Genomic DNA, 18,681 nt, shown 5'->3' with positions numbered 1-18,681 from the left:
ATCATCTACAAAATCACAAAATTCTGTTTGTCTAGGAGAAATATATCCTCAGCTTCCATTTGTATGTCATACACATATGTCTATATAACCATATAGTGTTGAGGTTTTACAGATTAGTTTCCATTATATATTGCTAAATCTTTGTATGTGTATCTCATTTCATAAGGTTAAACTAATCCTGATTATGGTATATGACCTAAGGAGAATTTTTTTTTTCCAGAAAAAAAAAAAAGCTAAAGATTTCCTGCATGGTCTGTCAATAAATCTTAAGATTAGTTTACTGGGTACTGTCATTCCATTACAATGTTTAGATTTCTCCTGTGCTTTAAAAAAAAAAAAATCATTTTGGTGAAATGAGATAATATCACTTGAAATTTTGATGTTTCATCAAGAACTGGGAGTCACAAATAAAACATGTAAATACGAAACAATATATACCACCATTTATTTCCCTGGCAAGCATTTTAAGAAAACTTTACTCAAAAAAAGAAAATTATGTAACTGCTGTCTTCAATAACTTTAAAAAGATGTTCATAACAGAAAAGAGTTAACTTTAAAAGCTACTCCACAGAAAATGACACAGCATACAAATAACAGATTTTACTTTGAAATGTAAATATAAACTAGAATAATCTTGATTACAGAGAGACAAAAATCATGTCTCAGTAGAAGAAAATTCTTTGGTTAAAAATAGCCAAATTGCTTTTCTCTCATATCCTAAAGACATGAAATTTATTTTCTTAAATCTATTTTTTAGAAGTATTTGGATTCCAAGTAAAGAACCTCACTTTTTTTTCTCTTTAAATAGAAACAACTAAAGTAAACCTCACTTATAATGGCATCCTGACTTATGCCAAGCATTGGCTAGGTACTAAGCTCTTGTCAGGAACAATTTTGTATCTCTTTTTGGATAATTGCTTCCTCGTAAGGAAGTGTGCCTCTTTCCAAACCATACAATGAAATAATTATTTTAGTATACTTGTATTTTTCCAAGACTACGACCTCATTCCATTAAGCAAAGGGACAAATTTCCGATCAACATTTCTTACCCAGATGGCATTGTTTCTTTTTAAGGACACATTTGCTCTTTAGGGTGTTATTTAGGTTAGTAAATGATATGCGTTTTCTCCTATAAAACTAATTAGAAATAATCTTCTTAGGATTAAAAAATGACTAGATGATACTAACAGGTTGTCACACATGCCAGGGGATTTGTACCTATACTGTATTTTTCTGGAATCTATTTGGTAGATGATTTTAAGGTTTCTCTGTCTAAATGTCTACTTAAATTAATCAGGTCCTTGAGGTCTCTAACCAAGGAAAAAGTACACCTCCTTCTCTTCCTCCTCCTTAACACAGGTAGTTGACTTTGAACAACACGGGTTTGAACTTTGCATGTTCACATACACAGAGATTTAATTTTATTTTAGTAGGGTTTTTTTTTTTTTCCTTGCAAAAAGTTTTATTGTTTTCACTTGGCCCAAGACTTGGGATAAGATTCCAGAGTGGTTAAAATGCTGCATAGTTGCTGCAGGGAAAGGATTAGGCAGAAGCCCTGACATCAGGGCCTCTGAGCCCCAGAGGCTCAAAGCTGCACTGGAGCCCTTTTTTTTTTTTTTTTTTGGTAATTTTATTTTATTTTATTTTTTCAGTGTTTCAAGATCCATTGTTTATACACCACATCCAGTGCTTTATGCAATACGTGCCCTCCTTAATATTCACCACCAGGCTTTTAAAGAGATACTGGCCCAGCCCAGCCTGGGAACCACCCAGCCTGTGGAGCATAGTCAGGTGGTTGCCATCTTCTTGATGAATTTCACCTTCTCATCCAGGAAGTGGTTCTACAGGAAGTCACAGAGACAGGGAAGTGTGTGAGGCAGAATCTGGGGCATGTGGATCCCAAACAGCTTGGTCCAGGCTCTTCCTAGGGCCATGGTGGCTTTTACAGCATCCAGGGTTTTAACCCACTCATTTTGGGATGGTTTCTGCATGTCCTGGAATAGGGCGTGACCATCCCAGCTGGTTTTGCATCTTCAAGAGCCCCTCAGTGCCCTCCTGCTTCTCCTACCCCACCTCACAGAAGAATGGCCCACACCCTCCAGAGCCACTTATGAGGCTGAAATAAAAGCCCAAAGAGAGGTAGGTGCAGGAGGCCAGCTGACGCTTGTTGACCAAGTGGTTGGCAGCAGCCTCCACCTCGGTGGAATAATTCTGATGAATCTGGGAGCTCACGGTTGCTCAGCAAGAAGGAAATAAGCTCAAAAAATGGTATTGACTAGTCCCAGAGGCAAATGATGGCTTGAGATTATGATTTCAAAGGTGGTGACTGGAAAAGAGTTAGGAGGGTGGCCCGAGGCTGGAAGAAGGGATGTTGTTGATAATACACACAGTATGTGCTAACCAATTATTTGAATTATTGGAAAAGGCTGCCAATCAATAATGGGCTATTACTATTTAACAGTAGTTAAGTTTTGGGGGAGTCAAAAGCTATGCAGTGATTTTCAACTGCAGGGGTTGGCACTGTAATTCTCACGCTGCCCAAGAATCAGCTTATTTCCTAACTGCCACTCTGCTGACTCATTGCTAGTGACTGCTTATTCTTTTTCCAGAGCAACCCCTATGTATCCCTTTTGTAACAGTTCTTACACTTGTAATTACTTGTTTATTGTCTATCTTTGCCATGAACAGTAAATCCAGGAAGGAAATGATGGTCTTTTTTCTTCATCACTGAATCTCCTGTGTTTATCTCAGTGTCCGCCATGTAATAAGTGCTCAATAAACATTTGTTGAATGAACTGATGAGTTCTTAACCTTAGAGTCACATTTCTAAGCTTAATTAATTTGATTTAATGTAGAAGTCTGTACTTCCTAGTAGTTCCTGCTTTCTGGGAAGTATTATCTCCAAGCATACAGAATAATTTGATTCTTCTGATTAAAATTATGTTGGGTAGACTTACTTCACGGGAAGGTGAAGATATAGATTACCCTAGGTTAATCTGATTTTTTTTTAAACAGAATCACCCAATGCAAACCATCATTCAATCCATTCCCTCAAATATTTATTGAGCTACTACTATGTATTAGGCCTTATATGCTGAATACTGTATTAAGTTTCCTAGAGCTGTTGTCATAAGTGACACACACAACAGAAATTCTCTCACAGTTATGGAGGCCAGAAGCATACACCCTCCTAAGGCTCTAGGAAAGAAACCTTCCTAGTCTCTTCTGAGTCCTGGAAGCTCCAGACATTCCTTGCCTTGTGGCTGCTTGTCTCCACAGTCTCTACCTCTGTCTTCACATGGACTTCTCTTGTCTTCTCTTTTGTCTCTTTGTCATTGGATTTGGGTCCACCCAGCTAGTACAGGATGACTGATATCCTTAACTTATTTGCACCTGCAAATTCTCTCTCTCTCTCTTTTTCTGTAGGGGCAGAGAGAGGGGTAATGCAGATGTCATCATTCAACTTACTATAGATACAATAGTGAATAATAAAATCCCTGACCTCATGGAATTCGTAAAAAAAAAAAATTACAAAAGAAGTGATTTCAATAAAACATGATAGAAATTTATTGGTAGAGGTAGTCTAAGGGTCTGTGGGAACATAAGTCTATGAACCTAATCAAATCTAAACAGTCAGAGAAAAGCTTCCCAAATGATATGATGTTCAAGTAAGAGGACTGACTAGGACTTGACCATGAAAGAGAGTTTGACACTTTTTCAAGCAACTGGAAGAAATTCAGCATAGTTAGTGAATCTGGAAATATGTATATAGAGCCATTTGTAGAGAGCCTTGTGAACAAAGTTAAGGACTATAGACAGCCTTCATCCTGAGATAGAGCTCGGTGACTGGCCAACACTAATATGATAAAAAGGCAGAAATTATCCCCATTAAGGACCAAGAGCTGCAGCACAGGTCATGAGTGTCTCTCTTATTTTCAAAGGCAAATCTTGTTCTTCCCAATATTTGTAGTCTTTATGGATAACACAGTATCATAATAAAATTGCTCTGAGAGGTTGTGACAGACATTTAATTAAACATTCTCATTCTACAGACCTGACACCATGGTCAAGCAAAATGGATTGAGGTCCCACAAAAGCACTGGATCTAGCCATTTGTTCTGTTAGTGAAAATGGTCATGTAAAATATTGGCATCAGCATGGGCCTGGAGCCTGGCAAATCAGAGTTAGATTGCCAGCTTCCCTGTGTACAAGAAGTGTGACCTTATACTAATACTATAACCACTTAAACTAGGAATAGTAGTAGTACCTACCTATTAAGATCATTGTGCAGAATAATGCTGAATTTGTGCAGAATAGTGCTTAATTTGAAGTACTAAGCATAGTGCTCGAGGAGAGTTTATTATGAAGCAAATAGTGCCTGCTGTTAATGACGATGATGTTCCTAATATTTTCATAATCATCCCAGCCCCATAATCCATGGCATTTTACTCCCAGTATAATAATGTATCACCATATGGGCTCTTATTTTCAAATGACTTATATATTTATATATAGTTGAGCTTTAAACAACATGAGGGTTAGGGACAGCAACCACCCCCATTGCCCTAGCAGTCAAAAATCCACATACACATTTTGACTCCCCCAAAACTTAACTATTCTAATAGCCTACTATTGACCAGAAGCCTTACCAAAAACATAAATAGTCAATTAACACATATTTTGTAAGTTATGTATTATATACTATATTCTTGCAGGAAAGTAAGCTAGAGAAAATAAAATGTTAAGAAAATCATAATAGAAAATACACTTACAATACCATGCTGTATTATTTTTTTTTTTAATGTGCATATAAGTGGACCCATGCAGTTCAGACTTGCATTGTTCAAGGGTCAACAATATGCTAATCTTCAAAGAAGAGTGTCTAGGATTTCTGGTGCAGATTTTAAAAAACAATTACACAGGCATATGCATTTTTCAAATTGTTATAACTTAATATTCTGTTATTCAATTAAAATTTTAATTGAAGCAAAGTTCATAAATATGTAATTACAAGGGTGAAAAAGAAGATACATTAGTAAACCTGGCAATTTGCTAAGTAATTATTTAAGTTAAACAACACAGTGTTCTATAATAAAGTAATCTGATTTTCAAAAGGCCCAATTACATAATCTTCTCCTCCATCTGAATTTTGAATATATGGCCCCAATAAATTATTTGCTACCTGGCTATAGTGAAAATATAAGCTCCAGTTTTTAAAACTCTTGAACTATATTATATATTTTACAAATACAACAGTTTTACCAAGTAAATGTTTTCTTTTTAAATGCCATCTTCTTTATCTTCAAAGAGTTAATGTTGTTTTCTGTAACATCTATTCTTTATAATTTGTTATTCAATAATTTTCAGTGTGAAAATGTGACATTTTAGAGCACACATTAATTCCCATAATATCAGTGCTATTTTGAAGATTAGGAAATTCATTGAGGATCTAATAAAACATCTTCACATTATTGGATAAGTGCAACACTTTAACTTTTATCTGGGCAGATTATGAGCTAAAAGAAATAGATGCCTGAATATATCTTAATTAAATCATACTGATGAAAATCTAATTCCAAGGTTTAATAGGTTTCTTACTGAAACCTGAACATAAATGATTTTTTTTCACACTCTTTTATTTTAAATTTTTTTTTAATTTTTTTATAAACATATATTTTTATCCCCAGGGGTACAGGTCTGTGAATCACCAGGTTTACACACTTCACAGCACTCACCAAAGCATAAATGATTTTTAATTTTATTTACATTTAGATTTCTCAAAAAGCCTTTTGAATGCTATGACTAGTCTCTTACTCAACAATAGCTTTTAATGTTCAGATATTTTCTAGTAGGTATGTCATTTTTATTGAAGTTACTACTCTGGATATAAATTTGCACATAGCATACTGCATACTTGATTCCCAGAAGAAGATCTACTTCTGTGAAAGTCTTGAAGTATCCAAGTTTAATAAGTTGTTGTGTTAGAAAATTAAATGTTTTTCAGTTATATTCTTTCTTTGGTTCAGTTTTCTGTGTGTAAATGATTTGATTAATAGATTTTTACAGTAATCAAAATAAAAACCAAGCTTTATTCTAGTTAAAGGAGATTAAGGGACTGATTGACTCAATATTTTAGAATATTGGTAATTAACTGAATTATGACTTCAAAGTATAGCATAAGGAGAAATGAAACAAAAATCTGAAGGTTGAATTCTGGTGACAATCATGTGTAGAGTTGGGCAAGTTCTGTACCTTCTCTGGGCTTCAGTTTTCTTGCCTCTGTTCCTAAGCAATAGTTCCTATCCTATTCAATAAAAAATATATCTGATTAAAACTTCAGTAATACACAAAATAAGAAGTGCCAATTAATTAATTGAACTAATATATTTTAAAAGATTCCTGGGAAGTAGTAAAAGCATCCAATATAGTTTTAGATAGTTTTGTCAATGAAGAGTTAATATGTTGATACCATATGTTATCTAGTCTTCTCTTCAAAAAAGGAAGCTTTCAAATGTCATTTTTCCAATTACTGTTAGACATCTAAGAACTTACCATGTACACTCTTGTGCTATAGAGTGAGAGTTCTTAAATTTCGTGTTTGAGTTAAGCTCCATGAAATATGAAAAAGCTCATTCTTAAGTGAATTATGCAGTAGTCTTTCCACTTTGTGGAAATAGACACCAAACAGTGGGTAAAGCCTAGTCTGTTGATCAGAGTGTTTAAGGAAATAAATTAGCAATTACATAAAATCCTTTTAAGTCCATCTGCTGATTTAAATTTGCGACAAATATTTATTCCTAAAATGTGGGATACTAAGAATCCATCTACTTTACTTGTATTTTTCTGAAAAAAGAAGAAAATGTGATGTGGGTTATGACCTCAGCCTTCAGCCCTTACTTTAAGTTTGCATCCTGTGTGCCAAATAAAAGCAAATACAGTATGGATTTTTGGTGTCCATTACTATATTTTCAAGTACATACTAAGTTGTAAAATAATTTTAGTAGTGAAATGTCATCCAGGGAAATTTTAATATTGTATTTGTGTTTCAGCTTCTGACATGGCGGCCGAACAGGGACAGATTCTCGTGATAGCCACTGCGGCTGTTGGGGGATTTACTCTCCTCGTCATTCTTACTTTGTTCTTCTTAATCACTGGGAGGTAACTAAAGCATACCAGATGATTACCAAGATTTGTGAATAACCGTTCTCTTATATACTTTGTATTCATATGCTTTTCAACATAACAAACCAGGTCTGAGACAATAAGGGATCAGGGGAGATTCTGCTCTAAATAAAGTTTGTACAGTAACAGAACCACCTGGCTAGTTCTCTGTTATCAATACACTTCTGAATATGAAAGCAACTAATGATTAGATTAAAACACTTTGAAAGCTATGAATGATAAATTCTTACTCAATTAAGTTACTTCTGAGGTTTTCCTTTGCTACATTCAAATTATCCCATCAAAGGGATTTTTCTTGGGGGAAAAATAATTCAACAGAGAATTTGTATAAAAGCTTTTTATAAACAGTGTTACAGAATGTATTATATTTATTCATTAAATAGTGAAAGGATCTATATTAGTATTATGTTAATTGGTTTTTTAAACCTGGTATTACTCCACTTTAGTGTAATAAGGATGAAAATTTAGAGTAACAATAAATTTAACATAACAAAAGACCTAGATTGGAATCCTGACTAGCTGGTCAAAGTGCTTCACCCGTCTAAAACTTTTATTTCTGTTTTTGTACATATTTGGTATTACAATGAATTAAAACCATTTATTGGCTTTTTGATATATTGGATTATTACCATGAGCCAAGTACTGACAATACAGAGATGTGACTAAAGATAGTATGTATGAAATCACATAAAAGAACAAGTAGTATTTCTTATGTAAGCCTTGATATTAAGCCTCAACAGGCCTTTGTCAGATATTGTCAGTAGATTACATCATATTTTTATTCCCACAACAGGAGCAATAATTCCTGCTAGAATATCAGTAGGGGCACAAAAGAATACCTCAAGAGTTTTCTTGATAATCTCAAAAACACACACATTTAAAAAAACCATGTCATGATCTAAAAGTGCAATGAGAATGCCAGCCAAAAACTGTGCATCCATGAGGACACCAGCCAAAGCATGCCATCTCAACTGGGAAATGTTGATATTTGATAATAATCAGAAATGACAAAGAGCTACCTTCAGGGGCAATAGTTCAGTGAACTATAAACACCTTTTGTTTTGTTCATTCTAAAACTTGACTTATGTATCAATATTTTATTTAAATTAATTTTAAAATTATAGAGGATATGCATGCATGGAAAATTTATTACCTACAATTTTAGAGCAGGCTAAAGGTGCAGATCAATAAATTCACAAGTATTTAGAAGGCAGTTGTCAAAGGTGGGTCCCTCCCTGACTGTAATTGGTACCCATTGGAGGTATCAGATTTAGTTGTAACAAACCCACTTTTATAGAACTTATCAAGGAAAAGAGAAATACCTGAATATTGTAATGTGGCTGAATTGAAATGGTGACTTCTTTATGACATTAATTGTAAAAGGGACACATTTACCCATGTGTACTTAAATATTTTCTGAATTAATAGGCCTAGTGTTGCTCTTATAATAGAGACTATCTCAGAGTCTCTTGTGTTGGGAGACTGATTAGATGATAAAAAGTCATAGCTATAGTAATAAGAAAAAAGAAAAATATCTAATGAAAGAATGCAGGAAATACTGATAAATTAATCGTAATAGAAAGGACTAGTTTGGGCATGGCCTGGTGACATCACCAGACACCATTGCCCAGCACTCTCCTATTTCTCACTCCCTTTATACCTCATGCTAACCTCTCACAGCTCCTGCCACCATCACAGTTTTTACAACTGTCTTTTAGTGGGCAAAAAACAAATTTTGGATTCTTTAAACCAACTAACCATTTGGTTGAAAACAGAATATTCAATATAATATCCTACAAATACTAAACAGGACCTACAAAATCCTAGTCATTAGTAGGGGAGAACTGGTTATAAAAACAACAGCAGCTATGGTGAGTGCTGTGAAGTGTGTAAACCTGGCAATTTACAGACTTGTACCCCTGGGGATAAAAATATATGTTTATTTAAAAAAAAAAGCAGCAACAACAACAGAAAGAAGAAAACAAAACGCTATGCATCCTGGTGGAGGTCTAAACTTGTTTGCCAGAAAAAACAAATCAAAAACCCACAAACACAAAAAACAAAACAAAAATCCAAAAATAACAAGTTAGAGTTTTTCTGATCCTATCTAGGACTGTCTTGCAGGAAGAGGGATTAAACACAGTTTTGGTGCATGGAAAGTCACAATGATAATTAGGTTGAAAAAAAATAAACATACCAACACTTAATGTGTTGCTATATGTTTAACCTTTAGTCCTTAGGCTAACTCAGTTTGCCGTAATAAACTTGAGAGCTGGGCTCAAATGTTATCTTTATTTGGGATTTCTGAAGCAGAATTTGAATATCACTTAAAAAGATAATCCAATGATAAAAGAAAAATTTATACTAAATTATTTTCAGCTTTTACTTTCCATGTTTGCCAGCTTATATGACATTAGAAACTACTTTATTCTTCTATCCTGCGGAAGACAATTTCAATTACACAAGATTAAAAAAAAAATTTCATTTTGAAGTATCCCTTAAGCACTTTGATAAGGGGAGTACTCATTGGAAATTATTCTGTAAAAACTCTAAAACATTTCTGAATAAATACTCAATTTCCTTAGGATTTGAGGACAAATTCACATTGAGAGATTGGATTGTATACCACAGATGTATTCTGTTTAATCATTTGGAATTAGAAATTTGATGAACTGTCGAATCATATGGATGCTGATGAATTTAATCATGATGAAGAAATCATGCAAGATAAGCATCTCCCCTTTCTTAGAGCACAATCATCCCAAGAGAGAATGGAACACACCTCTACCAAATTTCTGACATCAAAAAAAAGAAATCATGCTCTTTAGCAATGAAACTAGAAGACAGTTGTCTAAATGCCTGAGATTTTTGACTCAAAAAACATGTTCTCACTTTGACTTTTAATGCTTTTTGCCAGCTCTAGCTATTAGAAGTTATATAAGGAAGAATATGTTGGTTATTTCTGATTATAGAATATTCTCTAAGATTCCTATCATTTGGATTAATCAATCCACTTGGGAGTATTTTATTCTCATTTAGTGTTAATTTCAATGTAAATAAAAAACCTTGTATGGAATATTTTTACATGTTATAAGTATTTTCATTAAAAAATGGCCTTTATGATAAGAACTTTGCCTATGGATGATAGGTATTTTAGTTGGTTTTGATTCTCATTCATTCAGTTCTAAAAATAAGATTCTATTTACCTTTTTAAAAGGTGCCAGTGGTACATAAAGGCCAAAATGAAGTCAGAAGAGAAGAGAAGAAACCACTTACAGCAGAATGGGCATTGTAAGTAGTACAGTGACTCTTCCATTGTTTTACATTGTTCCAGCCCTCGGGACTTCCTTTTAGACTTACATCCACGGAGTTGAGAAAATCTGAAAAAGTGTACTTCCAGCCTTAAGAGTTTTCATCTGGTTCCCAGGTTTGTTTGTGGAAATTGCACCTGCTTCTCATTAAATGACAGTACTTTTTTTTACTAATTCGGCTTGATGGAAAACACAAAGACTGAATATGCTAAAAATACAAGATGACTGCTTATATCTAGTCATTTTCCGCTCACAATGGCTCCTGAATGTGAGTTGGTTTTATTTAGTAGAGCATTTGCCATAGAAATATTAAGGAATTTTTATTCCTTCTTGTAGGGATTGTCATTTTAAACATATAACAAATCATTTTACAATTCATTAGCGCTAAAAAAGAAAATCAGCTCTTTAACTTTTAGAATATGTATGAAATCCTTGAGCTGACTACAAGGTTATATTCATTTGTAGAATCTCTTCCCAAGCAAGCTATAATTACCACTATAGTTGGTTTGATAATTGCCACCCTCTCCTCCCCAACGCCCACCTATACCTCCACATCCAAATGGCAAACTACTTTGTCAAGACAGTTTCTCTGTCGTGAGACTCTGAATTAACAAGAAAGGGATGTTCTCTAATTAACCGCAATATAGAGATAATGTGTGAGGCACATTGTTTAACTATTTAAATTCATCTTTACTTCAAGTTGAGCAAAAGGAATAAGGGACTTTTCAATCTATACCACTTGCTGAAGGGGGCAGAAAGGATTTAAGAGATGGTTTAGGGCTATTTCAGAGGCTCACAGATTTTTCAGGGGTCTGCGGACTATCTGCATAGAATGTTCTCTCCTCCCTCACCCATGTTCTGACACGGAGGATCCATGGTAGGGCCAAGACACACAGTTTTAGCAAGGTCTCCCTAGTTGTTCTTTTTTTTATAATACATTTGAGGCTTGCTGCCCTGGCACAGAGCAGAATGCTGACAGCCACTACCAACCATGAGATGAGCTGGAAACACTGTGAACAGTTGTAGAAAACTGGATCCAAACACCTGGACAGATGACATACGCTGAGAAACCTTAAGATTCACTGCAGGGCATTTAGTACTGAAATGCAGAAGGAAAAGATGCTCCTGAGGTATTTGTTATCTGTTTCCCAACTAGCAGTTTAGCTTAAACTAAACCAGGTGGGCCCAGCAAGAAGCAGTGAAAATAACCATAAGCAGGCAAAGAAGTAAAAGAAAGATAACAAACAGATGTTTAAGAAGACATGGATAAGTTAAATAAGTAACGAGATAGTCAAAACTGGAGCTAAGTGGTTTTTTCCCCTATACTGCATATACTATGTTTACCAAAAAAAAGCGATATCAATGCCATAAATCCAATTAGACACCACTAGTCATCTAGTAGTAGCCACTGGATTTTTCAATCTGAAAACCACAATTCCTATTAAGTTATAAAAATATCTGTTCTCTTTTCTTCCAATTTAAACTTTGAGAAGTCAAGAAAAGCACAGTACTTCAGAATCATTGTCAGGTCTAAATATACCTAGAATGCTTTATTGGCATTATTTTGGGAAGTACTAATCTCCTCATGGTTGCATATCTGGTAGCAGGAGACAGTAGGCAAAAAGTAATGAAAGAAGGCAACAAGCATAGAATTCACGAAGGAAATTGTGCTTATAGTGGGCATTTTATCACCTCCTCTAAACTCACTTTATTACTTTTTCTTTGTTTGTTTTTGAGGTTTTCTTGCAAGAGCATGTTTCTAAGGAAACCTAGCCAACACTTAACTAAGGGTATTATATGGTTTTCAAGATCAAAAGCAACAAAACTACTATCATCCATCCACTATGCCACAAATTTGTGTTGATATTTTAATCCCTACTAATTCAAATTTATTAAAGGTTTGCTGTGTGATTATTGCCTATAAAACCATACTTCAGGCATTTGGAAAGATATGTGTAAGAGATGATCTGTCCTTCAGAAACTAGCAATCTAACCTGGAAAACTGAAACCAATTAGCAAAACCAAGGAGTATTCACAAGCAGTCTGACTTCTTTAGATATTAGAAGAAATTGTGAATGAATATATCATCACATATTTAAGATTTCCAGGCATCCCTATTCATCATCCTAACTTCCAGTGGACTGTGAGCACTGCATACCTTTCAAAGAGAGTAGGGGCTACACTGCCAGTGACCAGATTTGGACTTTAGATCCCCACCCTTAACTCCAGGATAGGCAGGGGTGGAGGGGTGAATTCTTTCCAGGATCATGTAACTTATGGAAGCAAGCCCAGGAACAAGAGGGGCTCCATTGTCATCGTCCATTGCTGTGCCATAGGGTCTATTCTTCATTGCCTGAGAGTTTCTGGACTGAGGAACGAGTTTGGAAAACCCAGTGCTTAGTGCTAGTACAAAAGGTCCAAGAGGGACACTAACAGGTTTGCTTGTTTGGGGGGGGGGGGATTCTTTTCTTTCTCCCCCATGTCCAGAGCTAGATCAGGTATGCAATGTATGAGTTGTTATTGAATAAGTGAGCTGATTAAATATTTTACAGAGATATAATAAATATATTTTCTGGAATCTATCATCTCACTTCTCTGTTATACTACCAGGTTGTTTTACATTAACAGGTAAATAAATTTTTAATTTTAAGTACTCAAGACTTAATGGGGGGTGAGGAGAAGAGAAGTGAATTTAAATAATTAACAAGAATGACTACTTTAGTATGTCAATCCTTGTTTTAAACATATACAATATGTGTAATCGCTAAAATATTTTAAACTAAATCAATCTTTTATTTTGTTGCAGTGCGCTTCCCAGGAATTAAAACTTACATAGATCCAGATACATATGAAGACCCATCCCTAGCAGTTCATGAATTTGCAAAGGAGATTGATCCCTCAAGAATTCGCATTGAGAGAGTCATTGGGGCAGGTAAACACAAAGTCTGTATTTTTGAAGATAAGATTCCTTGAAGATTTTGTGGCTGGTTTATCAACATAATATTTTAAATCTTGGTAGTTTTAATCATTGAAAACTTTAAAGAACTGAAAAGTAAAATTATCTTATATATGTTATTTTTTTAAGTATTATAAACATGTAAATTCATTTTCTAAGCAATGAGAGAATTCACAATTTTTTTTTTAATTCCTGTAGTCTTTCAATATGGAGATAACTTACAATGAAACCAAAGTGATGCGGAAATTTGTTTTGAGATGCAACTTCAGGAGTTTTTCATAAGTTACTATGGATTTACTCAGGTCCCAACGTCTATAGACATATACTATAATTAGTATTTATATTGAGGACCTTGAGGTGCTGCAAGATCCAGAAGTGTTCTGAAAATCATTGAGGATAAAATTAGCTTCAATATAATGTTTTATGTCATTTCAATGCTAATTAGTGATTTTCCTTATGTAGAATGTTCAAATAGAACACTATTTTATACAGCTGTTCTGGATAAACACAAATTTGTTGTGAATTGGCTCCCAGAAGTTCACGCTGTACATTACTTAGGATAGAGACTAAGCTATTGTAACAGAGACCCCAGAATATTTAGTCCTCTTTCAAATCTTTGACCTTAGATGTATAGTCCATGTTAGCAGAGGAGCTATTATTCAGGAAGTCTTGAAAGGACAAAGTTCTTTCACTCTTTGCTCTGGTTTCCTTTAGTCTATCATTCTCCTCTGAATGGCCAAAGCAAGCCTATTAGAAGGAGAAGGAAAGAGTTCAGTCATTTTTTTTGGGGGGTGGGGTGGGGAGGCTTTGTCTTTAAGGTAATAACATGGCAATTGCAAATATGTCTTCACATCTCAATTGTCCAAATGCAATTACCTGGGCACAAAGAGAGAGAGTTTTGAAATATAATCTATGACTGGGCAGCCATGCATGCAGCAAAGAAGTAAAGAGAGAAGTGTAAGGAGAGAAGGGAGACTGGATCCTGAAGAGGGGAACTGGTCTCCCCTAGATACTGGTTATCTGCGGAATCTTTGGAGACAACAGAACATACCAAAGTACGGCCATTCCAACTAGGTATCGTGTCTTCACAAAGCCCAAAGAAAGCGGATGATTATCCTTTGTCTCTTTCTAAAGGTTTTCTTCATCAGAGGGCCCGTTGCACAGTCTGCAGGGACCAATGCAAAATGAAAATGTCAAGTCTCTTGTTAAAAAGTCACTAAGAATTTCAAGACAGTGACATCAGAGCAAATGACAGGGTCCATCTAAACTCAAGACTCTGTATGACTGTTTGTGTTAAATGGAATCTGTCCCCTGAATACACAGAAATCTAGCCCTGCACAAAAATTCCAGAGACACTTGGAGAGAGCCCTTCCTTATATCACTTTATTCCCTATGCACAGTGAATCATCTCATCTCCTGCAAGGCCAGATCTTCCTTTGAAAGCTGACACAAGGGGCCTATACACTTAATCCTAATGCTCACTTCTGAAGAGGCTATCTTATCAGAAAGATGAAGAACCTGGAATGAAACCAGATTCTCTATTATCTTCTGTTGAACATAAAACACATCAATGGGCATTAAAGCTATAATTGAAAGAGTAATTGCATTATATTCATTTAGTTTGGGGATTCATTTACTTAAGACAGCAGAGAAATAGAGGAGAGAGGAAGCCAAATAATCCCACTACACCCTGCACTTGGCCTTCATCTTCTGGTCCTCAAGAAAAAGTGGTATGTCCTTTTGTACTTCAGTGTTCTCTCCTCATGTAGATTCAGTAGAAGCATTTTCCATTATAGCCCTTTGTGCACAAATTAAATGTCAGTGTCTGAAATCATAGTGTTGAGAAATAAATTCAAATATCTAAGTGTTAACAAATAAATTATTTTCATTTTTAGTTTTTAGATTTTCTTCAGCCAACATGTACATTTTGCCCTAAAAAAGTAAACATATTACCAAAGTAAACTAACTGTTAAAAAGACTCTTTTACTATCATATTCCCCCTATCCTGTCTAACCTCTAACATGTTCTATTGGGATACCTCTCATTTGGCAAAGACAGAATATCTAAACCATATAATCAATCCTATACATCAATATCTCCTTTTTATATTTATTCACCTTTGATTATTTCAACTTTCAAGCAATATGCTGTCCATCTTCAGAAAAATCATAAAAATGCTTTATGAGACAAAGTTTTAGCATAACATTCCTCTTTGCATTCCTGGCTAGTAGGACTTTGTTAATTAACCCCTTTATGTCATATTCCTCAAACTCTATTTGTATGTGGAAAAAACTAGTGAATGTGTGGACATTTCTCACAGCAGCAGAGTGAAAAAAGCACTGTTTGGTCAAACTAAAGAAAAATTAATAGAATTATGTTAACATCTATGACATAATTATGTAACTGGTTACTTGCCCAATATTTTACTGTAATACTTTCCTTAGATGGTCTCATATACTTTAGTTTTTCCCCACCTATTTAATTGTTTCTTCTCAGACTCTTACTTTCTCATCATCTGTGTGCATTAGGTATTCCCCTTGGAAATGTAAATTAAATTACTTAAGTGGCAGTGTAGACACAGGACAGAGGTGTGTTGGAGTGGGTGAGATGGGAGAGGCAAGATACCAGGTCTTAGCAATTGTCAGGAGAAAGATATTTAGGCCTCATTAAAGCACTGCACATAGAGAGTAGCCATAGAGAGGATACCTTTGTGTAATCCACACAAAGGATATCTTTGTGTAAGAGGAATTTACAGTTCATTACTGAGGAAAAATCAGTAAAACATATGTGGCTTTTGGTGAAAAAATTTTTAAATGCTTTTCTGGGCTCTGTCCAGAGTAGTGAAATGTTCCAACTCTATGCAAAGAAGAGCCTACAGAGTCAGACTGTGGGTAGGCAACAGCTAGAGTTGGTAGGCCTCTGACTTCTGCGGTTCCTTTAGTGGGATTAGATTGTGGATGAAATAGAAAAAAAGATGAGGGTGGTAAAGCCTATGCTCCCTACAGGCTCATGCTCTTAATTCAGATTAGGTCTAGATAAGTGCGAGTGTTCCAATTTGAATAGTTCCCAAAGTTGACTTGAATTTAGAAGTTAAGTTGAAACTGAGCTTGAAACAAAATCCAGTTCAGTAGTGATTCTGCAATTTAACAGCTGCATGATTTGGGCCAAATTCTGGGCTTCAATTTCCTCATCTGTAGAATGGGCATACACTACCTAACTTCTGGGGTTGTTGCCAGACTTAATTGAGATATACATGTATAACACCTGGCATTCAGCACAAGGGATGCAACAAATCATCTTGACCTGTCTCCTTTAGTGTGTTTTATCATTGAAGCCTTAATATAAATTGATACCTCCTTTGTAAAAATTGAATTTTAACCCTTGGTAACAATAATGCTTACCCTAACTACTTCCCTTTGGAGATTCTTTAATTCTGATGACAGTGATGATGATGATGATGATGATGATGATGATGATGATGATGATTAACACTTATTCAGCACCTACTCAAGGCCTGGTCCTGGGTTAAGTGCTTTATACATATTTCCTTATAAAACTGTCAAACTAATTCCATGAAGTAGGAAGTATTATTCTCATTCATAAATATAGAATGAGGTGAAGAAAGAGTAAGTGACTTGCTCAACATAATAAGACTACATAGTAGAAGGAAGCCCTGGAGTTTAAACCCAACTTTGACGGACCCCCAAAATTATTTCTGAGGCCAAAGAAATAATGCTTCAAATAAGTAAAGAAGCAGATCATTAAACGTTTTTACAGTGGGGGTGGAGAGACACTGTTTTGTGCAAGGCTGTTACATGCTGCCAGCCAATGGGTCCTATTAGAATTATTTTCCTTGCGTTTTGCTCTAAAGAACAAATGTCCTTCTAATGCCAATATTGTCAAATGCCTTTTATTGCTTGTATTTACATTTCTAAAATTTGCCTTCACCTTCTTAAATAAAGGTATGTCTTCCTAGAATATTAAAAGCCCTAATTTAACTCATTAGTTATTCAGAATATTAGATTATTAGATTATTCAGAATAAGTAAAACATCTTTGAGCAACTGACTTATCAATGTAATTCAAATTAACTGTTTCAGAGAAAAATTAGCAAATCTCATGTTGGTGCAATAAATAGCAATAAATAGCATCTGTTTGGTTTTTTTTTTTAAAAGAATGCTTTCCAGGCTTCTAATTGGGAGACATAGTATATAATCATTAAATATTTCTTAAATTAGTTGTTAAAAAATTAGTTGTTTAAAAAAAAAAAAAACCCAAAATAGCTACATCAAAGTTTTAAGAAAGAAAAAAAAATGGGAAATGTTTTAATCTTTAACGTTTTTTAACATGTTCACTGAGAAATGTTTGTTAGATGGCTAATATCTACTTATAAAAGGCATGGTGCTAATTTTTTTTTCATAGTAAGTCACTATGCTTACAAAAACATGTAATCAACCTGCCTTCTACAACCTTTGTCCTGGGATTCTCAACTTTATAACTACCCAAATATTATGTGACAAATCCTTAGAAAACTTATTCAATATCTAGGCTGAATACACACACACACACACACACACACATACATACATATCTATATGCATACTTAAAATTCCCTATGTTTCACTGTAAATTTTACTTTTTTTTCTTAAATGAGTTTTCTAGGGCACTTTGTGTGTGTGTGTGTGTGTGTGTGTGTGTATCACTATCCTATTTAAGTGGCAGCTTATCTTTGTTCATCAATACAGGCCTGAATTTCCATGAAAATGCACATTTCCATTTAAATGAAGTGAGCAGCTCTGTTGTGTAGGAGACTATCAAGATCATCTATCTTCTTTGACTTTTTGCATCATAAAATGAAATACTGTGGCCAGAGAACTGTAAAACAGAAATTCCCAGGCTAAAAAACCAAGCCAGATTAGGACAGAATCATTATTTTACACATATCTTGAGTAATAATGAGAAAACTGGTAAATTGAATTTTAATCATGGGCTGGAAAAGGTCATCAAAAGGCTCTCCCTTTTTCAGGGCAGTACTGAACATAAACCATTATAAGAAAAACTTGTCTTGCTGAATATCTGTAATTTTGAAACATTATTCCATTGAAAAAATCATTCTTGTGTCTCTAAGCCTATAGGGCACCCTCTTATATTTGACCTTCCCTCTTTCCCTAGGCTCAGCGGAAATGCATAGTATCTCCCCGTCATTCATATTCTGTTTCTTTATCTGTACAGA

General features: G+C 34.8%; 1 protein-coding gene across 2 annotated transcripts in view; it reads left to right on the top strand.

Annotated features, from left to right (window-relative positions):
* Nucleotides 1-18,681, top strand: part of EPHA6 (EPH receptor A6) — an 876,957-nt gene that overhangs the window by 625,081 nt on the left and 233,195 nt on the right. For both annotated transcript variants that reach the window (XM_059392124.1, XM_059392125.1), the window contains 3 exons: nt 7,050-7,158; nt 10,400-10,473; nt 13,300-13,425. In XM_059392124.1, coding sequence (XP_059248107.1) covers nt 7,050-7,158; nt 10,400-10,473; nt 13,300-13,425 — 309 coding nt within the window. The remainder of the gene's footprint in view (nt 1-7,049; nt 7,159-10,399; nt 10,474-13,299; nt 13,426-18,681) is intronic.

This window comes from Mustela nigripes, chromosome 2, assembly GCF_022355385.1.
Source record: "Mustela nigripes isolate SB6536 chromosome 2, MUSNIG.SB6536, whole genome shotgun sequence".
NCBI lineage: Eukaryota > Metazoa > Chordata > Mammalia > Carnivora > Mustelidae > Mustela > Mustela nigripes.
The sequence above is the reverse complement of the archived record's forward strand: the minus strand, read 5'-3'. Positions and strand labels throughout refer to the sequence as shown.